At 53.3% G+C, this 22,207-nt stretch overlaps 6 protein-coding genes across 6 annotated transcripts; 3 read left to right on the forward strand and 3 right to left on the reverse strand.

Annotated features, from left to right (window-relative positions):
- Window positions 1-4,879: 4,879 nt before the first annotated feature.
- ENH_00007040 (hypothetical protein, conserved) lies at window positions 4,880-6,886 on the reverse strand (the record flags this gene model as incomplete). The annotated part of the gene is made up of 4 exons (XM_013578321.1): window positions 4,880-4,966; window positions 5,360-5,610; window positions 5,964-6,547; window positions 6,759-6,886. The coding sequence occupies 4 exons, from the start codon at window positions 6,884-6,886 to the stop codon at window positions 4,880-4,882; spliced, it is 1,050 nt and encodes a 349-aa protein (XP_013433775.1).
- Window positions 6,887-7,110: 224 nt separating this feature from the next.
- ENH_00007050 (hypothetical protein, conserved) lies at window positions 7,111-7,551 on the forward strand (the record flags this gene model as incomplete). Its single annotated transcript, XM_013578322.1, has 1 exon — window positions 7,111-7,551. One exon carries the CDS (start codon window positions 7,111-7,113, stop codon window positions 7,549-7,551), a length of 441 nt encoding a protein of 146 aa, XP_013433776.1.
- A 398-nt stretch (window positions 7,552-7,949) lies between these two features.
- On the reverse strand, window positions 7,950-11,034 carry ENH_00007060 (hypothetical protein, conserved; the record flags this gene model as incomplete). Its single annotated transcript, XM_013578323.1, has 5 exons — window positions 7,950-8,400; window positions 8,697-8,854; window positions 9,010-9,149; window positions 9,285-9,664; window positions 9,911-11,034. The coding sequence occupies 5 exons, from the start codon at window positions 11,032-11,034 to the stop codon at window positions 7,950-7,952; spliced, it is 2,253 nt and encodes a 750-aa protein (XP_013433777.1).
- A 1,836-nt stretch (window positions 11,035-12,870) lies between these two features.
- Window positions 12,871-15,513, reverse strand: ENH_00007070 (hypothetical protein, conserved; the record flags this gene model as incomplete). The annotated part of the gene is made up of 1 exon (XM_013578324.1): window positions 12,871-15,513. One exon carries the CDS (start codon window positions 15,511-15,513, stop codon window positions 12,871-12,873), a length of 2,643 nt encoding a protein of 880 aa, XP_013433778.1.
- A 656-nt stretch (window positions 15,514-16,169) lies between these two features.
- ENH_00007080 (biotin-[acetyl-CoA-carboxylase] ligase, putative) lies at window positions 16,170-18,283 on the forward strand (the record flags this gene model as incomplete). The annotated part of the gene is made up of 2 exons (XM_013578325.1): window positions 16,170-17,921; window positions 18,242-18,283. 2 exons carry the CDS (start codon window positions 16,170-16,172, stop codon window positions 18,281-18,283), a joined length of 1,794 nt encoding a protein of 597 aa, XP_013433779.1.
- Window positions 18,284-19,310: 1,027 nt separating this feature from the next.
- ENH_00007090 (hypothetical protein, conserved) lies at window positions 19,311-22,205 on the forward strand (the record flags this gene model as incomplete). Its single annotated transcript, XM_013578326.1, has 1 exon — window positions 19,311-22,205. One exon carries the CDS (start codon window positions 19,311-19,313, stop codon window positions 22,203-22,205), a length of 2,895 nt encoding a protein of 964 aa, XP_013433780.1.
- Between the last annotated feature and the right edge of the window lie 2 nt (window positions 22,206-22,207).

Genomic DNA, 22,207 nt, shown 5'->3' on the forward strand with positions numbered 1-22,207 from the left:
GTTTGTTTTCCTGTGCAATACACCCAAGGGACCCATACACTAATACTTGCACTGGCACTTCGTACCCACGTTTCTCGATGAAACGTCTTAAGGCTTTGATACTTTTCTTTTTTGTGGAGACGAGCTGCGCCAAACGAGTTCTTCTGGTAGTTCTCATACACAATAGCTACATCAGCTATCGCGATTCGCTTGTGCTTCTCGTGCCTGAGTATGATGTCCGGCCTTAGGAGGGTTTCCATATCCGCTAGACTGCTAGCTATTTGCAAGGTCTTCTCCCGATTAATCGCGCTGCTTCTGAGTGCTGTTGTAATCCTCTCCAGGGCCTTGTTATGTCGTTCTTTGATTCTGCTGTCAAGGCTGTGAGGACAGTGGTTGAGCGCGTGCGCAAGTGTTTCGGGATCTGCAGTGCAGTGGCGACAGCGAGATACCTTAGAAGCTTTAATCTTCTTGAGGTATGCTCTTGTGAGAAGTTGTGCAGAGCGTGCTCTCAATGCAACGGCGACGTCCTCCGGCTTTAGCCTGGTTGGTCCCCGCAAGAAAGCATTGCTGGCTGCTGTTTGGTAGGCCACGGATTTCCCTTGGTCTACCTTGTTCTTCCACACAACACGCTGTTGCCCTGCCATGTCTTGCTTGATACTCCTAATGAGGTGCTCCTAATGAGGTGCTGCTGGTCTAGATCAGAGCCGTCTGCCGTCTTCAGCAGGTAGCTGCCGTCACTCCCAGTCTCGATTCGCGTTTTGCTAACCGATAGACTTCCTGGAAGCTCTGACCACAGGCTTCTAATCGCCACCTTCTTGCTTCTCCTCTTGAGGCAGCCAATATCACTGTCGTTGAGGTAGGCAAGTATTCCTGCTCTGTCGCTATCGTCGCTGTCGGGTGTGTAAACGAACGCCCGTTTGATTATTTCGAGCACTTGGCCTTCTGCAACTGCGCGGATCATGCTATTCGTGCTGTTCAGCATCTAGGTGGCATGCCCTATCTGCGTTGCCGTTGCGATCGTCTGGGTTGCTACATCCCCAGCACTCCATTAGAGGTGGGCTGGTGAAACATCTCTGTCGTTAGGCTCTTCGAGAGCTTGAACACCGTCTTTAGGACTGCGCGTATGTGACGATCAAACAGTTCCAGGTATAGGGGTAGCAGTGCCTGAGGTGGTAGTCAAGCCTGGATATGACAAAGGTGCGCACCGCATCCAACTTTTGCTAGCGGAGTAGCTGGGACCGCATGAGCTTGGACAACCAAGACCGACTGCCTGCTGACGACTCAGGCAAAGCAGATGCTTGAAACCTGCAAATCCAGCAGCGCGTTCTAGGCGTAGAAACTGTGTGAATGATCCTTCCGCAGGTTCACCTACGGAAACCGTGTTACGACTTTTGCATCCTTTAGAGGGCTCTATTTACGCAACTTCCCGACCATCCCCACAAAGTAAGGCTTGTCCGTCCGATGAGTTCACAGGACCCTCTGATCGGTTGCAGCGACGGGCGGTGTCCTTAAGACGCTCTACGAGGAGCGTGGGTACAAAGTGTCGGTACAAGCATTAGTATGTGGGTCCCTTGGGTGTATTGCACAGGAAAACAAAAGAGTGCTTACACACGACCTCGGACTCAATGAACGCACAGCCTGGTTCGTCCAGGAAGAAATTGGCACTGACTGTATCCGCCAGAACCATCGTATTTGGGATTTTCACATGGCAGATAATGGCACACGGCGAGCAAGAGGAGGGGGCCGCTTTCGTGCCTCCACATGAGTTGCGTGGAACGCTAATGAACTAATAGAACACCAAGACAGCACACACACCCACTCGGTAGCAACACCATGGGCTAATTTACAGACGCGTGAAGACGGTTGGCCCGACACCCGGGCGTGCCGTAGGGGTTGGAGCTCCCTCGCATCCCCCTTTTAAACCTTTGGGCTCGAGGTGGCAAAGTCCAACTCGACAACCCAGCAAGCACATTGACGGGTGTCGGGTCGTCACCCCAGCAAGCAGAGTGCTTGACGGATACCGGATCGTCATCCCAGCAAGCAGGGCTTGCCAGGTGTCAGAGGTATCGGACCGAAGCCCCAGAAAGCAGAGTGCTTGCTAGGTGTCGGAACGGCACCCCAGCAAGCAGAGTGCTTGCTGAGTGGGACCGACACCCCAGCAAGCAGGGCGCTTGCTGCGTCGGACCGACACCCCAGCAAGCAGAGTGCTTGCTGGGTCTCGGACCGGCACCCCAGCAAGCAGATTGCTTGCTGTGTCGGACCGACAACCCAGCAAGCAGAGTGCTTACTGGGTGTCGGATTGGCACCCAGCAAGCACAGTGCTTGCTGCGTCGGCTCGACACCCCAGCAAACACAAAGTGCTTGCTGTGTAGAGACGCTGGCCACAGCAAGCAGAGTGCTTGCTGCGTCGGCTCGACACCCCAACAAGCACAAAGTGCTTGCTGTGTAGAGACGCTGGCCCCAGCAAACAGAGTGCTTGCTGCGTCGGCTCGACACCCCAGCAAACACAAAGTGCTTGCTGTGTAGAGACGATTGGCCCCAGCAAGCACTCGGCTTGCGGGGTGGCCAATCCGACAACCAGATAGTGCTCGCCGGTTGTCTCAGCTGCATCCCAGCAAAAGTTCCTCAGGGACTTTTGTCTGATGGGATTCCCAGCTAGCAAAACGTTCCCTAGGAAGATTGCTTGCTGGCCCTCGTTGCAATCCATCCCCAGAACCCAGCTCTTAAAAATTTTTATGTCCTTTTTTGCTTTGCTCATGACTCGAAGGATTTGTCCTTGGTGCACTGGGGTCGCCAGTGCGTCCTTCAGTCCCAGGTATTTGCATGCCTCCCCGAGCTTCACAACTGGCAGGACCTCCACCACCTGATGAAGGTTGCTGATGCCCGCCCTGCTGCTAACAACAACCTTTAGGTCATCTGCGTACGCCATGTGAGAGACCTTTACACGGGGCTTTCCATTGGTCGTACGTAGTTCGACGCCCTCGCAGGATAACAACTGCTGTAGTAGTGGCTCAAAGGCAAGATTGAAAAGGATGGGGCTGAGAGGGCAGCCTTGCTTGACTTTCCTCGTATTCTCTATTCTGCCTGAGCAGCCCTCCTGCGTTGATATGCAGAAGCTCGCTCCTCGATAGAGATCAACCAACGATGATCTCCCGGACGTGCTTCGGGAGCCGTTGAGTCTTCAGGACAGTGTGTATGAGCTTGTGGGGGATAGATCCAAATGCGTTCTTCAAGTCGTAGTAGGTCATGTACAGCGGCTTCTTGCCCCTGCGAGTGGAGTTTAGAATACTTTGGGCAAGGACTAGATGCTCGTGGCATCCGTTTATTGTCATGAAACCCTTTTGCGACTTGGAGGCGGCCCCCGACCGTATTGCCCAGACGGTGATCCTAGTGGCCCACAGCGCTGCGTAAAGTTTTTATATGCAGTCCTGTAGATCGATGGGTCGCCAATCCTTAACGCTATTTGGGTCTCTTCCCTTCGGAAGCAACACCTCACACTTTCCTTCCACTTTGCTGGCACTCCAAGATGCCGGCAACAGGCGTTGTACATCGCAGTAAGCGCTGGGACAAAAACATCTTCAAACCGCTTGTACACGAAGAACCTTATCCCAATCATAGAGCACGGAGAACTCCACGAAGTGCATGAACTACAAGAAATCCCAGCAAGCCTCCTGCCGGAATCGAACCGGCGACCTTTCGCTTACTAAGCGAATGCTCTACCGACTAAGCTAAGAAGGCCTGACGGTCACCCCCAATCTTCATGTAGTCTACCCTAAGCTAAGCTTGTCAACTCAAAAGGAAGCGCTTGGGCACTGCGTGATTTAGTCTATCCTAGGCTTGTCAACTCAAAAGGAATCATGTGACCTCAAGGGTCTCCAGCCTAGACTTTACCTATACAAGGATATTATCAGGCCGTAATGCTAAGCATGCAACACAGCAGCAAATTGGAGTCGCCAGGTTATTCGCTGCCTTTGGCCTTGCGGCCGTCCCCAGCGCGACCAGTGGCCAGCACAAGAACAGTGTAGTTCTGGAGTAACACTGGGCCACTCAGCGTCTCAGGAGTTTTGATGCACTTCATGAGAAAAGGTGGCGCAGCTTGAAATCGTCAAATGAAACTTGCCACGGCAAAGCGTTTCAGTGCAAGCCCCTAGAAATATTTCTCAGCATGCAAATAAGTATTGCGGTTTCTCATGTTACATAGGACGTGTACCAACGTACTGATGCTACGCTGGAAGGTGAAAAGACATAAATCTCCTTATCAGTATTGAGATCCTACACCCAGCGTTATACCGACACGAGAAATGTATACTACAGCCAAGCAAGGCGCGCCGCTCTAAGCCAAGACAGCAGAGGAAAGAAGGCACACGCAAGATAGCACTTCCCCAGTCAATGTGGACCGCTACTACTTCTGCAGGTTTAGTACACTAGTGTGGCCTCGATGCCACCAAATACACTCTAAGAGCACAGAGTTCTGATGCGGCTTGGAAACCGGCCGCAAAAGAAAAGCGCAGCATGTAGCAGCGTCTGTTGCCTTCAGGAAAGTATCTCCAAGCCAGACCATGCATACATCCGTAAGTACCCTAAATCGCCCTCACCACCACCACTAGTAACAGTAAGGCATCGCAGAGTTGATGCAAGCATGTCCCGCTGGCGAGCAGGGAGGCGCTCGTAGAACTTGATGCCCCCACGGCTCTAAATGTGTGCCCTAAGATAAAACATCGAGCTTGTTAACAGATTTTGAGGAATTCGTATGTCCTAGAGAGTGAATAGGTTGGGCACTGCGAGCGTCCCTTCCTTGCACTCGCTTAAGAATTACATTGAATGACACAAATTTGTTACATAAATAATTGAGTTGTTTTTCGCACTCGTGGAAAGTTTGGGCCTTAAACCGTGACGTGTGTCACACGGCGAATTTTTGGCGGAGCAAACAAGCCTTCTGTTGCCGTCCTTTGGCTCCCTGCCATTCCTGAGAGTTGATGAAGAGGATCTGTAAGCAGCAAGGGGAGACGCATCAGAAACATCAGCAGGCATTGCAGCATCCAGTGAAGCACGCCTGCATGAAGTAAGCCAAAATTTTGGAGATGCAAGCACTGATTCACGTTGTAATGCAGTTAACGAAGCAAAGGTTCCTGCGTAGTGTGCGCAGACGGGGCAATAGCACTAATGATTGCAGTGATAGGAGATGAAAAACGTAGGAGAAAAGACAAAAAGTTTGCGCCGTCAAGCTTGCCGTTTCAATAAAATGTAAGAATACCTAGCATAAACGTGATATTTGCGCACAAGTTTCAACGACTATGGTACAGAAATAGCTGATATAAAGGCGACTAGCCAAAGCAAAAGCTACACAATGAATGCAGCCCTATACCACTTGTCTTCTCACCTTGGAAACACCAAGGGCTCTGAAAGCTCTTAGCAACAAATACTTGTATCCTGTGCTGTAATTTCTCATTGCATCTTCAGGGGTGGCGTTGAGCGATAGCCCCTCAGTCTCGAGCAGGAGCACCAGCGGTACTCCCTGGACCCAAAGGCACACCTCAGACAGCGGCCACTGATGCCCAAACTCCGGCGCAGCTGATTGAATGGCACCTTCCCCTGCTACACTCCACTTAAGTGTAGCATCGCTTGCCGCAACTGCAGCATACGGAAAATACCAGAAGTGATAGCAGCAGCTGCAATTGCAGCATCGGCAGCGAACAGGACTCGATGAATCGAAGACGCGCTGGTGTGTAAGGCGAAGCATGATAATGACCAAGAAAACGCAGCCCACAAATATGAGAAAGTATCTGCTTATTTGTGCGAAATAAATATGTGTTTTCATATCATTAAAGAACCAGAGCCCTTAAGACAAAAACACAAGCAGACATAGCAAAAAGAAAATAGAGGTGCACAGACTCAGAGAGAATGTCACACACATACGCACACAGGCGCAGAAACGGCACATAGCGATTGGAAAGCCACTACAAATACTGCCCTTTATCCTTCACCTTTAACCTCTTCAAGAAACTCCCGAAGAGAACTTTGTCTGCTCCCTCTCCATCTAATAACAGCACCACAATAAGCTTTAAAGGTTTGTTGTTGCTGCTGCTCCAGCGTTGTTTCCAACTGCGGTGCCTCAAGCTGCAGCAGCCGGCAAACCTGCTGCAGCAGAATTGCAGGATCGCAGTGGTTACGGTATGTGATGCAATCAAGAGGAGTTAGAGTGAAGCTGTCTTCGCTCGTCGCTCGTCTTGCGGGCGCAGCAAGATCCCCTGGGGTCACGTCCGAACGTTTAGCAGCAGCGTATGAGCCACTTGTGCTGTTTTGCTGTACTGCCCTTATCACAGCAATGTCTCTTATGCACCACGGCGCAGGTCCACCAGCAGCAAACTCGGAGGGGGCTACTGCTGCCACCTGGACTAATTGTTGGTCTAGGGAGGGGACCCCCTCATCTGCAGCAACGCAACCATGGAATCTGAGCGGCATCTTCGCCAAGGCCATGTTCAGAAGGTTGGAAAAGAAAGGCTTATGGTGCATCTCCGCCACGAGAAACGCCCAGCAAAGATGTGACAAGAACAGCGGCTCCAGATGTCTGCAAGAGAATGGCACAGAGGCACGGACCCAGGCGACATTCAGCTTAGCTAACCCTAGCGACGATGCACGAGCACAGGGTGAGTCATGCGGAACTCACACAAAACTACGCAATAAGGGAAGGCTCACGTTGCCCAACAAGGTAAGCATTCAAGCACGTCTCACACAGCACCAGCGACAGCAACAGAAGCCGCATGCATAAGCAACCGCACCTGTCCGAAGCAAGCAGTCCCGACGCCGGTTTCCTTCTGTTGTATCGGCTCTCCACGAATCGGAATGCACGAGAGAACAACACTGGGTGTATATACACCGCAACAGACAAAGGGAAAACGCAAGTCATAGCGTCTCTCAGACTTCGGAATAAATTTGGCTCTCCCTCCACGCTGCTGCACCACAGCTTCGGCAAATGAGAAGCAAACAACAGAAATATCGGTTCAATGAACTTTCCTGCCCATGTGAGTGCGGCGACTAGCGCTCCTGCAGACGCTGGCAAAACTTCTGGTGAAGAGCTTAACACTGTTGATATCACGTTTGCTGCCATTGGTGTCGCAGCTCTACGCGTTAATGCGAGCTTTATGGGTGCACAGTGTGGTATTGGGCCATTTTGATTCCCTAGCATTACTAGACCGCAACCATTTTACATTACACACACATGAACATGAATCCTGCCTAAGGGGGCACCTGGACTATTGGCATGGGCAGAAAGGAAAGGCGCGTAAGGGCCTGTATGAACTTAAGTCTCTGGAGGACGCTCAGAGAATCGATGAGACTAGACCTGCTGTAACTTGCGACATTTCTGCAGCTGTCGCTGCTTATGTTGCCTCCGCTGCAGCTGCTTCTGCTGGAGTTAGCATTATTTTGGGTCCTGCAGATACTGTCGGAGATGTGCTGCAACAGCAGGTGAGGATAGTGGCCCTCGACTCTGGAAAAGGCATCGAGACAAATAAGCCACAGGGTGAAATTGACGCTGTATTCAATCTCTGCAACAGCAGGCACACACGTTAAGCAGCGGCTACAACTGGTTATGTCCTCACAGCGAAGGCCTCAGTTTGAGCTGCAATATATTCTTGCAAAGCACCCCTTCTTCTTGCACTAAGCCGGTATCTATCTTGCTTCCTTGCTTTGAATTCGTGTGCTAGCCTTCTAGCAGCTTACTCCGTATCTTTGTCTCGGCTTCTGCCTTATTTTGCTTTTCTGTGTCCCGGGCTCCCTACGTGTCTACAAAAACTGCTCTCTACAATCTGGGTATTTATCTGCTTGCGCGCGGTCCTTCGTATCTGTCTAATTTTGTCGTTGTCTGTCTCCGTTCGTCTCTATGCTTGTCGTTTTTCGTCCCGTGGATGTCTGTGCCGATCTTGTCTGCCTCTGCTGCTACTCACGCATCCCCGGCTGTTGCACCGTGTTTACGCCACCACTGTTTGTTCTAACGTCCTAAGGCGGCCCTGTCCAATTACTACTGTTTTTCTGCTTATACTGTTGATAAAGTCCCCATCCCTGATGCTCTCAACGCCTAGCGTGGAATTGGGCCCACCTGTATACCGTGCAGATAGCACAGACTCTATGCGAGGAACAAGAGAGCTTTGCAGCCCGTGAGAGGCCAAGCAATCAACCACATCAACTAAGTCGTGCAGAGGGTGCACAAGCGACAGAGGGTCCCCAGCTAGGCTTGCGCTCTCCCCCAGTTTTGCCGCTGCGGTGGCCGCTGAGCTTGCTGAAGTAGCTGCTGCAGTTTGCGTGACTGCGCACGATATATCCACTGGAGCTGTGGCCTCAAGGGTGCTCACGAGGGATCGTGTGAGAGATCCGTATTCCTCTGGAGTATCTGTGGACCTCCTCTCTACAAAAGTAGCAACGCTGCAGGTATAAGCGATGGCACGGACAGATAGCTACCCACGTCCGCAGTAGTTGCAAGAGCCGCAGCATTAGCAAAGAGGGCAGAAAAAAAGACACTGGAAGCAGAAAGTGGAGGGAAAAGCCAACAGCAACGGAGGAACGCAGCAACGTCGACGGCACGAGAAACGTCAGCAGCATAACGACCACGGCAGCAGCACGAGAGCCACCTATGAAATCGACACCAAGACCGGCAAGGGCATCATCAGCAGCAACAGCAGTTCCTAGTCCGTGTATTGTGCCTCGGCTTTCATTTGTACCAGCAGAGCTGCTGAGGATCTAAAGTAGGAATAATACGCGTCAAGAGCCGCGCGGCGCCTCTGGAAAGAAGGCATAGTTGAGGGTCACTCAAGGAAGGATTGAGGTGCTTCGTCAGCCGCAGCATCAGCCGTAGCTGGTAGTAATCCATTTGCTTCAACTGCACAAATGAACGAGAAATCCTTGACTCTTGATCACGCTTAATGGGAGGGAGCATATGCTGCAAGTATGGCCCGGTGTACCGGCACAGCTCAGAACTCTAGGGAGTCCTCGAGAAACATGCAGAGGCGGCAGCGGCATGAGACAGTGACTCACCAAATTAAGCAGGCGAGGAGCTGCTCGCAGGTAAAATTCCCTCCACTCTGTGCAGAATCGGTAAAGACCGGCGCAGGCCAGTAGCAAAGAAGGAGCAGACATAGAGTTCACGGCTTCGAGCGCCCTTTGAAAGCTCATATCTGCAGTGCCATCACACCCCAAAGGCTTAGGCCCTCACACACCCGACAGAGAAGCAGCTCAGCGGCAACTGCAGTGACGAAAAAACGTCCTGGGCAAGTTCAACAGCCACAACGAAAGAGATAGTAGCAAAGTACCTATCCAGCGTCTGCAGCGTAGGCCCATGCGTCCGCACTCAAAGAGATACAGCGCAAGAGAGTCAGCGTCAGCAGCAGCAATGTGGTCTGTAGACACCACCTGCAGCAGCTTTTCGCTAAACAGCTGACAGCGACCCAGCGCATGAAGACACCGTATGGTCGCCTCTGCTGCCACTCCCGCCTCTGCAATTCCTGCTATTCTTGGTGCTTGTGATGCAGGTGACGGTGCCTTTATTATGGCAGCAGCCGTTGCTTCTGCAGAGGCTGCCAGAGATGCCTCTGCTGCACACTGCTGCACCAGTCCATCTTTCTTTTGTTGCTCCTGCGGGTTTAGCTGGCCCTGGCGGCGTTCACGCGAGAGCCGAACGCGCTCTAAAACGCTGCAGCACATAAGTACAGAAAACGAAGTAGATGCTCAACGCTACCCAGGCATGTACATGGTGCAACAATGCAAGCGCCGAAAAAGTAACTACGACCGCAGCAGCAAGTGGAGCCAGCAACCTTACTGCTACTCCTCAATATCTGAAACGACGAATGACAAAAAACTGCGTGCCGCTCAATCAAACTTATTGAAAAACGCATAGCAGCAGCAGACGCAAAGACAACGGCAGCCGCAGAAAACATACAGAAGCAACGTGGGCACAATGTCTCGCACTGAGTGCTTCATCTGCATTTCTGCGAGTAGTGCTACCGCCTCTGCTGCGCTGCAGAGAAGCCCCAGCACCGCTGCATCCACATCCTGCTGCGATAAACAGTGCACAGCGTCTGGCGTTCCTGTTAAAGCAGAAGAGTCTTCCTTGAGGTCCCCAGTTAGCGACCCCCTTGCTTGCTGCAAGGCCTCCGCAGCGTGGCGCAAGCGCCGCAAATCCTTGGCAACCTGTAGCTGCCAAAAAGCAGCAACTTCTGCAGCTGCAGCTTCAGTGCTGCTGCTACTGGTGAAAAGGGACGCTGCCCCTCCTGCTTCTTCTACATAAGGCACAGGCGCTGTTGCTGCTTCCTGGGCTCCTTCGGGAGTGGGTGGCCGACTTAATCCTCGTGTTGCCTTTGCTGCGTGCACTGCCTGAAGCAATAGTATGTAAAACGGAGACCCCAGGTACTTCCACGCCCGCTGCTGCTGCTGAAGCTGCACCGGGGCAGTGCGGGCAGCAGCCGCAGCATCATTAACCGTGCCTGCTGCTGCTGCTACTGCTGCTGGCGTTGCGGGTGTAGCTGGCTTAAGTAGCCTGCCGTATGCTGGGTCTGTGACGTCGTAGTTGTAAGTAAAGGGCTGAAGTGTCGCCTCTGCTCGTTCTACCGCCGCAGAAAAAGAAGAAAGGGCCCCTCGTAGTGCAGTAACCCCCCGGAACTGCTGCGTGCCCCCTTCCGTTGCTCCTACTAGCTGCGCGAGAAAAGTTGAGGCATTCAGGACAGCAGTAGCGACCCCGGAAGGGCCCTCTTCCCCCCCTTCTAGTCTTGCAGATGTAGGATAGGTCGCTTCAGCTGATGAGTGAGCTGAAGCAGCATCAGCAGTAGCAGCGGTAGCGCATCTTCTGATCTTTGGGAAAACCCCGATCTCAAAGGTACCTGGAGGTCTTGGGGCTTTTTGGACTCCCCTTTGAGCTGAAAATGAGAGGGCATTAAAATGGAATCCCCCTGAATACTTGTGGCTCTTCCATTGGCGAGAAAGGCTCATATGAGGCCCGACAAGGAATCGGGACCCTTTCGGAAGTAGCCGGGGGTCCCCTAGGGGACCCCGAGGTATAGGTGGCATTCAAATTGCACTAAGTATGCAACAAATAGGCAGTTGAAAGGGCTACATAATAACAGTGGCAGCGAATCGAACAGAGGGATCGCAGGGGGCCCCACAGATTGTGTGAGGTCCCTCTTGGGGGCCCCCAGTGTTTTGTGCTGTTTGCGTGGAGCTTTGTGATGTACGCGCTGCTCAGAAACGCCACAGAAAGACCCATGTCCTAATCACGGGCTAGAAAATAGATACCAAAAGTAGCAAGACATGGGAAGAGGGGCTCCACTTGGCTCCAGATCCCCTGGTGCTATGCTCTAGGTGACCCAGTCATGGCATTTGGGTCCCTTGCCCACTTTTTTCTTCCTTCTTTTTCCTCATGCCCCCAAATTTTATTCTAACTGTTTTGATTACGTAGTGTTCCCAACATGGAGAGCGAAGGGCCCATTGAAGACACAGCTTTCTTGTTTCAGGGACTCTCGCTGCTGCTCGTGGTATTGGGGCTGTTGCCAACAGTGAAGCTCCCATAACTGTAACAGCCGCAACTTAATCAGTACAAAAGCTAGGAGCCAGCCTTAGGTCGGGTTTGAGCCCACTAACGCTGCGTAGGCACGGCAGCCCGACACCAACAGCAGCAACGAGACGAGCCTGGAAGAGGTGTCCTCGGGGGCCAAGGGTAGGCTGTTGGTCGGGGAGGATATAAGCACATGTTGAAAAAAAATGTGCGAACGAGTCATCACAATTTCGAGTCACAGCAGGTAGCTGGAGCTCGCCACACTGGCTGCCTGCATTTCCCAAGAGTGTTGTTCAGTGTTGCTCTTGCGTGCTACGATGACGATGAAAGATATGACTCGGATTCGTACAGTAAGGCTTTACGTTGCCTTCGGCGTCGCTTGATAAAGCACGGGTAGGATTAATTCGAGTTTTTGGAGGGAAAATGCACCGGCCGTACTTAGAGCCCAACGGTGTCCCACAATGGGGAAACAGAAAGAGGGCTGGCAGCTTGATATGAACCAAGAACTCCTTGGATACTAATCAAGTAACTCATCCCAGAAGCAGAAATTGAGGCAGTCGCCTGGTCTGCCATTTGCTGCAGTGGCTTTGTCTTGCCAGAACGTGACCTCGCTGGAGAGGAGCTGCACACACTATGTAAGCTGTTAACACGAAAATATCAAAGAAAGGGGCGTAGGAAGACGGACGCAGCGCCCAGTGCCCCATAAATGCAAATATACTATACTTCGAGCGGCTGCAGTGGCAAGCCACAATGCCACAGTGCGGGCTGTGTGCTGCTGAATGTACTTGTCCGTATGCTCGAGTGTATTGCAAGGAAAAACATAATAACTAGTTGCATGAGCACAACCAGTGTTTGTGGACAAGGTGCCCCTTGCATTGTGGCCCTCCGAAACTGGCCGGAGCTCTTGCACGTGCGCTGTGTGACTGCCGCAGCTCCCGTGACTGCGTGCGGAAGTAAATTACTGTGCGGACTCAACTTACAAAAAAAATCACCAAATATGCAAAAAGCACAGCAACAACGAATCCGCTGAACCCGAATAGGTGTATGCAAAAGATAAAGATTCAGAGCCGCTGCTGCTGCCACTTTCGAAACTAATCCTATTGTTTTTGTTCCTGCTACTGAAAATTCCCGCATTTCGGCAAACTTAACAAAGCAAAGAGAAGCAAAACATGCTTCTCTCTTACTGCTTTTCCATAACGAAAACTCATTGGATCGCTTCAGCAGAAACTGCTGCGCGGAGACATACGAAGAATCAGAGCCAAGAGACGCAAGTAACAGCAAAAGCCCGCAGATAGAAACAGAACCGAAGGAAAACAAAATAGACACAGAATAGACATTTGCGGCGTATCCAACTACGAGAAACAGCGAAGCTCCGGTAGCCCTGGACGGGGGGCAGCATTTGCCTTAAAACCCGACGCCTCTTGCTGCGACTCAGTGTCTTTGCTGATGCTGCTGCCATCATTGCTGCTGCTGCTCCTGCTCATTTTGGCGAGCGTTTTGGGACCGCAAACTGCGGCATCTTGAGAAGGTGCACTATAGAACGTACTGCCAGCAACAAGAGGAACGGCACCGGGGGCCCCAAGGGCCCATGCTCGCGCAGCAGCAGCAGCTGCCGCTGCTGCCCCACTGTTCCCCAGTAAATCCTCTTCAGGCAAAACAACTAGAAACGGCAAGCACGCCGGCAGTTGGTTTTGCTGTTGTCTGACACAGCTTGTGCTGCTGCCGGAGCTCCCTGGTGTTACTGCCGCTGCAAACGGATTTGGGGCAGCAAGCCATGTCGCGACTCTCTTGCTGCTGCTGTTGCTTGTGTATCCTGGAGCACTCACAAGCTCTCGGACTGCAGCCGCCGCACACTGAATTGCAGTGTCCGCAGCAGCAGCGGCCGCAGCGGCACCAGATAGGGGTGGGCCAAAATGTTTCTGCTCCATGCATGCAACCACAGCAGATGCTTCCATGAGCTGCTGTAGCGGCTCTGGAGATGAATCCGCAGCAGAAAAGAAACGGCGCTGCGATGCAGCAAAGAGCAACAGATCGTATAATCTCACGGAAGGGTGAGAAGCCAGCACAAAAGAACGCCACGCAGACAAAGATACCCAATGGGATCTCACGGGGCAGTTGCAGCTGCAGCCAACGGCTGCAATACGCAGCACGTCTGTAGAGGTAGTGCTGCTGCTGCAGTGCTGCAAAGGAGGAGGGTCTGAGGCGGCTGCAGCCCAAGCGGCTGCTGCTGCTGCTGCTGATGAATATGCATCATGTGCACCCATTCCACCGTCTAGCCGCAGTGTTGCTGCTTCTGTTGCTGCTTTCGAGCTTCTAAATACAGACAGCAGCTGCAGCGCTGCCACCGCTTCGTTCGTAGCAGCCTTTAAGATGGAAGCCGAGACGGAAGGGTCGCCAGCTGTTGCTACAGGCTCTGTCACCCCTGCTATATCTGCTCCTCCTCCATTTAGTGCTGGTGCTGTTGCTGCTGTCGCTGCTGTCGGTGCTTGGGGCATACAGTCGAAAGCGTGCTTATAGCTGCTACAGAGGCAACCAGCAGCTGCTGGGAGCAGGGCTCCCTCGCTTTGCAACTGCTGCTGCAGCCAGACCAACGCAGCCGCAAGAGAAGAGAATCTCAGCCGGGGTTGCTGTTTTTGTTGCTGCCGCTTGTTGGCCCTCCTACGTTGCACCTTCAACGCGTGCGGTAGCGATTCAAGGGTTACCTGCTGCTCACAGAAGCTTGCTACTTCTTCCAGCAGTAATACTGCAGTGTAAACAGCGATACGTGGCCGCTGCTGCTGCTGGTGCAGCTGCTCCTTGTGCACCTGCTGCTGGCGCTTCTTCGGCACATTTCGTTTTTTTTGCTTTTCCTGTTCCTGCTGCTGCTTTGCCTCCATATTTTTCTCTTGCTGCATGTGATTACGGTGCTGCTGCTGCTGTTCCTGCTTGTACTGTTGCTCTCTTTCCATTTTCAGCTGCTGCTGTTGAAGTGGCTGTTCCTGGTTCTCCTGCTGCTCTCGCTGCTCCATGGTATGATTCTTTCGTCCTCTGGTGGAAAAGTCCTCCTGCATGCATTCTCGCTGCTGCTCATGCTTGTGCGCCTCCTCTTCTGGGTGCCTCTGCTGCAGTTGCTCTTGCCGATGCTGCTGCTCTTCCTCTTGCTGCTCCCTCTGCAGTTCGTTCCGCAGCTCCGGCACAGTCGGTTGAAGCTGAGACTGCTTTCGCGGTTTCTTGTTAGCAACAGCACTACAGGCCCTCGCTGGTGCGTAGGGCACCGCGTAGGGCAGCAGCAGCCGCAGCGGCAGCTGCAGCGGTAGCGAAGGCAACGACCGCTTCTGGTGCTGCTGCAGTAGGTCTCCCACTGGGTCGTCTGTGCAAATACATCGAGCGGCACCAGGTGAAGCATCAGCTTCTATGTCTGCCCCTAATGCTCCACAAGGCCCAACTGCAGGTTTTGAGGCTGCAGCAGGTGAGCTTGCTGCTGCTTCTACAGCCCTGAGCGCCGGCGTTTCTTCAGGTTCTGGAGGCGCTTTTGCTTGGAGAGCCACAACTAGACATGTGCTGGCGCGCGTTGGGCCCGTGAGAGGCATTCCAGCTCCGCTATCCGTTTTAACTCCTGTTCCTGCTGCCATTGTGTTTTCTGCTATTGCATTTTCTGCTGCTGCGGCTGCTTCCGCTGCATCCCTGCGCAAGTCTTCTTTCTTGGATGCGTCTGAGCACTTTTCTGTACCGATAAGATTCTTCATCCCTAGAAAGGGCCAAATACGTGATTGTGCCTTTGCAGGTACTCCTGATGCAGTTGCTTCTGCTGTGGCTGCCGCCTCCGATGCAGCTCTAAGTGCTGGTGCTACTGCTGCTGCTGCTGCTGTAGCCGCTACTGCTGTGGTGGTACTTTTCGTTGCTGCTGCTGTTGCTACAGCTGCCGCTGTCGTGGCTGCCGCTGCGATTCTGGTGCTGCTTCTGCACTTGATAAACCCCTCTTTAGAACACTGGTTTGTTGTCAAAGACGAGCGCATTCACGGGATGCTCACCATCCCTCGTTTCTGCAGACATACGACCGTTGACCACTAATACACCTGTTGCAATTGCAGCAACAGCTGCTGCTGCTAAGCTGGTCTCGAAGCAGGAGCAAGAAACCTAAATTGAACTTCGACTCGGCTAGCCCTTAATTTCAGTGCAGTTGGCGCGGTTGCCGCTACTTAGACAAGCTCCATGTAACGGGCAGGGGCCCTTCTGTGGCCCTTCTCATGACTCGAAGCTTGCTGCAGCACCTGCCGCCACTGCTGCTGCTGCTATTGTGGCTTCCACACCAACGTAGAAAATGCGAGGTAGTATTCCAAAGATTTGGCGGAGCGTAGTACTTGCTAGCCTGTAGTTGATGCTACACCCAGTACTGGGAGGCGGTTCTCGTTCGCCCCCCATTGGGGGCCAGCCGCCGCAGTAGCTGCAGCAGCCGGTGCATTTGCATTCGCGTTGCAGCAGCAACGAAAGTTCATCCCAATTTTCAATTTATTTTGAAGCTGCTTCTCCAATGTTCAGGCGTTAGCCCTAGGTACAGAGGCAGAAGAGCAGGCAGGTGCAGTGGAGACAGCCGGCTTCTGCGACTTGTGCTGCTGAAGCTTCTGCACGCGGAAGCATCTGCAAAAAGCCATGAAATGGGCGTCTCGTGCTGATGCCTCGACACGAGGAAGGATGTCGCGGCGTATACCATGCAGGAACAATAGAGACAGCACCACCAGCAGCAGTAGCAGCGCCCACAACGCCACTGCGGCTACACCGTTGTGAAGGGATAAAGCTGTCTTGGCTGCTGCTTCTGCTGCTGCAGCATCTTTGCACTCATGAGGTCATCTGCAGCGTCATCTCCCCTACGCGTGGACGCAGCAGTAGCGGCAGTAGCAAGGCAATCGCTTCCCCTCTTCTTGGGCTTACCTCCAGGGGTACTTCCCCATGCGGGTTGCAGCCTAGCCCCCATACTGAGCAGCAGCAGCAGCTGCAGGCTCTGCTGCACTGCAGCAGGCGCGGCGCTGCCCCTAGTTTTTCTTTTTTGAGGCCTCGACCGAACAACAACGGTGTTGTTTTGTCGAATTACGACTCAGCAGCAGCTGCAGCGGCATCAGCAGAAGCAGCAGCTACAGCAGCTACAACAGTTCGTCTCTTGGGAACATCACCGCAACAGCCGCATCGTCAGATCATGCAGGCGCCACGGCCAACCCCACATAAAACAGCAGCAGCAGGAGCAGGAGGAAACGGTCTCTGCCCAGCAGCAGCAGCAACGGCAGAAGCAGCAGATGTCCCAGTGTCTGCAGCAAAGGTTCGCAATGTGTGGAGGTCATCTTTGAATGTCACGGAGCTATCATTTTTCTCTCTAGACTCAACGCAAAAGTGGGCGGAGCGTCATCTAGACGAGTTGGTGTGCGCACATCTCCTGCAGCATCTGCAGCAGCAAAAGCAGCAGCAGAAGCAAGCGCTAGCTACTGGGGGTCACTGTCTATGTGTCACTGCAGCAAAGCAAACTGCAGGAGTAGGGACTCGTCGAGGAGACACGGGGGAGGAACGGCGCTGGGTGTCTGCTGCTGGCAACTTGCATGCAACTTATCTGCTGCCGTGGAAACAGCAGCAGCAGCAGCTGCTGCTGCACTTGCCCTTCGTTGCAGCTCTGTCTGTACAGCGCGTGCTACAACAACTGGGCGTGAAGGGCTCTAAAATTAAGTGGGTCAATGATGTCCTCGTAAACAATAAGAAGATTGCTGGAGTTCTCTGCCAAAGCACGAACCGCACAGTTGCTGCTGCTGCTGCTGCTGCTGCTGGGAACACTACTAGTGAAGAACCTACAGCAAAAACGCCACAGCTGCAGGCGGTGGAAGACATGGTTGTTTTGCTTTTGGGCATCGGCATAAACCTCGCCGCTCACCCCAAGGAGCACTTCGAGGACTGTTGCTACCAGGGCAGCACAGACGTGAAAGAGGCCTTGCAGCAGCAGCAACAACACCAAAAGCGCCGGCAGCAGGTGCTGCTGGAGCATTACACTGATTTAGTTATTTGGCCGCCTCAGTCCTCTCTCCTTTTAGCTTCCAATAGCAGCAATAGCAAGGCTGAAGAGAGCAGTGATGGTAGCATTGACGTGTCTGTTGAGAAAGTGCTGGACTTGCTGCACGAAGAAGTGGGCGAGGTGCTGCTGCTGCTGCAGCAGCAGGGCTCCGCTCCGCTGCTTGCTTCTGTGGATGAGCACTTGGCGTACAAAGGCGACCGTGTGTCGGTGATCCTAGAGAAGCAAGAGCAGCAAGAACTTATGCTGCCGCAAAGACACAAGCAGCAGCAGCAGCAGGGGAAGTACAGCGGCATATTGGAAGGCCTCGACTGTGATGGCTCTTTGCTGCTGCGGCTGCCTGACGGTTCCCTGCGGAGCTTCTCCTCTGGGAGACTCTTAAGGGGGAGCCCTCAGTAATAAGCTAGTTTGACTTAGACAATTGTACTGTCATTTATAGTACTTGGAGGCTTCGCAGCACTGTACGAAAGCCGGCGGAAACGGAACGCCAGCAACAGTCATGAAAAAAGAAATGCATTGCTCCAGACAGAAAGGACCATACAAACAGTATGAAGTGCAGGTGAAAAGAGTCAGGAAGAGACCTCGAAGAACAGTGGCGGACACATGAAGAAGGCAGCAGGGGTAGTCGTTAAATACGTGGGGTTCGGTAGTTGCTTCTAGCTGTCTAACTGCGAAAAGGCTTTGTGCCACCGCTTCCCATGCATCTGCTTATAATAGGGGCTGTGCAGTTGAAGTTTTGAGATCTTATAGAGGTCCAGTGGGGATAAGGTAGCGGGAAGACACATGAGGAACACTGGATATAAAATTAGCCAAACGGGCGGAAGGGACTATGGCCCATAAGCGCGGCAAAAACTCCTTAAATGCCTTCTATATGCTCAGCGTACTCCAGAGGGCCCAAATCTTGGGTGCACGGAGACACGGTTAGTATGCTCGGGCTGTGCACTACGCCGTACGGCGAATTGAATACAGCCATGATGGCATCACAGGAAAAAGTTTACTGCATAGGGCAGGTCTTGCCTCTAGTACCAAGCTCCGTCTCTTGAGGTTCCGAATTTTGGTGGCTGCTGCCACAGCAGCACCAGTAGTAGCAGTAACGAAGCAGAACCCTTGCTGCGGCAGGCTGCGGTTGCTATTTAGTATTGCTGGCATTGTTTCAACGCTCTTCTTTAACCCCTTGAACGTGATCTTTCTACCTTTCTCTATTCAGCAAGCTCAACGGATAAAGAATATGAAGGTCACTTGTTTTGCGCGGGGTCTCGGCGGCTTTGATGCAGGGAAATCATCGCCAAATCCTGCCTCTACGCATCTCGTTTATTCAATATCAGGTAAAAAGCCGAAGTCAATTCCAAGAATTGACATCTTTCAATGGCGTCTGGGGAGGCACATGGGGCCCCACACAAAAGCCCTATTCCCTGTCTCCCTTGAAGAGCCTAGCAGATCAGGAAGCCAGCATGAAGCTCTTTTGTATTGAAAGGTCTGTACCTGTGTGATTTAATGTGACATGTAGAAACTTGTACGGCAGGTTCCCTTACTCAAGCAGAGACGGGCTCGCATGTTCCAGTTGCCGCTAGTGCTGCCCCTTCAGCTCATGCAGAGCAAAAGCTGCGGCAGGCATTGAAAATATTGCAGCATCACACAAGCAATCACAGAAGAATTACATTGAAGGTAGCTGCAACGGGAGCAAGAGCGACAGCAGTGTCAGCGAGAGCGGCAGTTGTTGCCGCAGCAGTGGCCTTATCGGCAGCGTAAGATCAGTACCCGCCGCACATGCGAACCTCAAGGCACAAGCTGCATCTCATTCTTCAGCTGGCGAAGCATCAGAAACGCAAGCTCCAGAGCAAGAGCAGCAACGGCGGCGAAAAAGGCAGCAACAGCAAATGCGCAGCACCAGGGACTTCACACTTGCCGATAGTGGCCTTAAGTGGCAACGGCGGTGACTGCTTCTTAGAGAGGAGCTACAGCGTCAGCAGCAGTAATAAACATTCAAATCCCTGCAGCAAACAGGACAGCATCCGGCCGCTACGCCACACTCTCGTCGCCCCACGTGAGCAGCAGCAACAACATCTGCTACAGCTATCCACAAAGAGGAAGAAACTCCTGCACCGGAAGTGGCTAAAGGAGAGGCATTTCGTGCTTGGTCGCTGCGGCCACCACCGTCTGCTGCAGGCAAGGCGCCTCGCGAGTTTACAACTTCTTCGGTGCAGCAACGAGCAGCAGCAGCGCAGTAGCAACAGCAGAAAACACGGGAGCAGCAGCTATACAAATGAGACATGCAGGGAAAACAATGGCAATGAAAAAATTAAACGGAGGAGGCACAGCAGCAGCAACTTCGCCAACAGCTGCAGCCAATGCAACTTCAGCAACGGCGTGAGCAGCAACAGCGGCAGCGCCACCACGAACAGCAGCACGGCCAGCGTTGAGAAAGCCAACTCAAGCCCTGTGCTAGAACCTGCTCCTAAGTGTGCATTTACAAATATTGAGTTTGAAGAGGGAGCCTCTCAAGCTTTGCAGCGCCTGCCAGATCAAGAGAAGTACCAGGAGCTTGTGCAGCAGCATCAGGTGAATCAGCGCAGCGTGCAGCAGCAGCAGGAATGGCACATGCAGGAACAACAATGCCGGCAGCAGCAAGAGCGCGAGGAAATCTGCGAGGTGAAGCCTTTCATAGAAGGCGTTTTGGGCGGCTTCAGCCGTTCAAGTACAAGTGGTTCTAGGCAGCATCAGCAGGAACAAGAGCAGCAGGATCAGCAACAGAAAAAGCAAGTTGAGCAGCTGCTGAATCCTTTAATAGACCCATTGGAGGCAAGTGGCAGCAGCGCAGGTGACAGCAGCAGCACAGGAGAGTTTCACAACTACCAGCAAGACCAGCAGTTACTGCTGCAGCAAACGCCCGTTTGTTTGCAGCCGCGCCACACAGGAAAGTCCTCCGTACGTCGCTCTCAGCAGCAGCAGCAGCAGCAAGGGTTCGAGCTGGCGGCAGATCCTGAAGAGATCCGCCGCCGTCAGCAGCGGCTACAGCGAGATTGGGGGAAGGAGCCTATCTTCTGTAGGATTCCGAGTCAGAGCAAACACGCACCGACTTTGCGCGAGCTAAAGGACAGGCTGGAAAGACTCGTGCAGCAGCAACGACAGCAAAACGAGCTGCAGCGACAGGTGCAGTGCCACCAGGGAGAGAAGCAACAGCAGCAGAACGCACAAGAAGGAAGCGAGGTGAATGATAACGATCCACAATTGTGCTCGGCTCAGGTGTTGCAGCAGCAAGCGGGCTGCTGCTGCTTTGGTGGCAACGAACACGGGAGCAGTCAACTGTTGGCAGGCCAGTTGCTGCTGCGACAGCGTAGGCAGCAGCAGGAAGCGTGGCGGATACTATGGCGCGACTTTGCGCAAGAGGAATTTCGAGCGCTGCGGCAGCATTGCATTGCGCAGCGGCGAAGCGTCTTGAAAGCGGCATTAACAGTGCCGGCAGCAACGGCAGGGGCAGCAGAGTCAGCAGCGGGAGGTGATTGTCCCACCGAAGCATCTCCTATAGCTCTAGAGGCTGAAGGAGCAGCAGACGCTATAGCACCAACAGCTGCAGCAGCAGCAAGCACACCGGCGGGAGGAGTAGACAGCGCGGCAGCATTGACATCACGTGCGGCCCCAGCTGAAGGAGATGCTGCTGCAACTGGAGCCGAAGCTGTTGTTGATTCAAGCAAATGCCAGCAATTGGATGTGGATGGATTCCTGCTGCAGCTGCTGCTGCAGAATCTTGCAGCAGCCGCTGCCGCAGCTGATGCGGCAGAATCTGCTGTCTGCTGCGCAGCACTGGAAAGATTGCTGCTGCGGAAGTGCGTTGCACGAGCAGCGAGTGGGGCGTCAGCAGCTGCTGCTTCGACAGGCTTCCATGCGCTCCTGCAGCAAGGCCTTGCCTTTCGGCTGCTTCTCACTACAGCAGCTGGAGCTGCTGCGCTCAGCACTGCCAACAGCAGCATGGGATCCAGCCTCACACTGGTTACTCGCATAGAAAACGAGCAGCAGCAGCAGCCACAGCCGCATCAGTGCCAACAGCAGCAGCAAAGCGTGGCGAGTTGGGCTCGACGCCTAGCCGCAAGCCTGCGGCTGCGGAATTTCAACCGAGCTTTCAAGTTGCTCCAGTTGCTGCAGCAGCAGGCATCCCGGGAGCATTGTTCCGTAACCAGCTGCAAAGGGAACACGCGCCACACATGCTGCAGCAGCTCGGAAGGCCTCGAAACCCCTATGGGCTCTTGTTCCATGCAAGGGCAGCAGCAAGCAGAGGAACAGCACATGCAGCAGCAGAAGCATTGTGGGCCACAGCAGCCGCAACAACACGGTGCACAGCAGCAGCAGCACGAAAGCATACTTATTGACTTGTTTTTGGCATTGCTGCCGCTTCTACGCTCGGCTTTTGTTGAGCTGCTGCTGCAAGCAGGACCTCAGAAGCACCGTGAAGCAGCAGCGGCAGCAGCAGCAGCTGTTGCTGCTGCCGGGAATATATCCACTGCAGCTCAAGGCATCAGCCCTCACATGGTCAATCCTTTGCATAGTGAACTGCTGCTGAAGCAGCATCAGCAGCAGCTGCTGCTGCTGCAGCAGGAGCGCTCTAAGGCTGACGCTGTCCTGAAAAGCCTCCCCTTAAGTGTGCGGCGGCAACTGCTGTTGCTTTAGAA

The sequence above is a fragment of the Eimeria necatrix genome, genomic scaffold, assembly GCF_000499385.1.
Source record: "Eimeria necatrix Houghton genomic scaffold, Enh_scaff11, whole genome shotgun sequence".
NCBI classification, from domain to species: domain Eukaryota; phylum Apicomplexa; class Conoidasida; order Eucoccidiorida; family Eimeriidae; genus Eimeria; species Eimeria necatrix.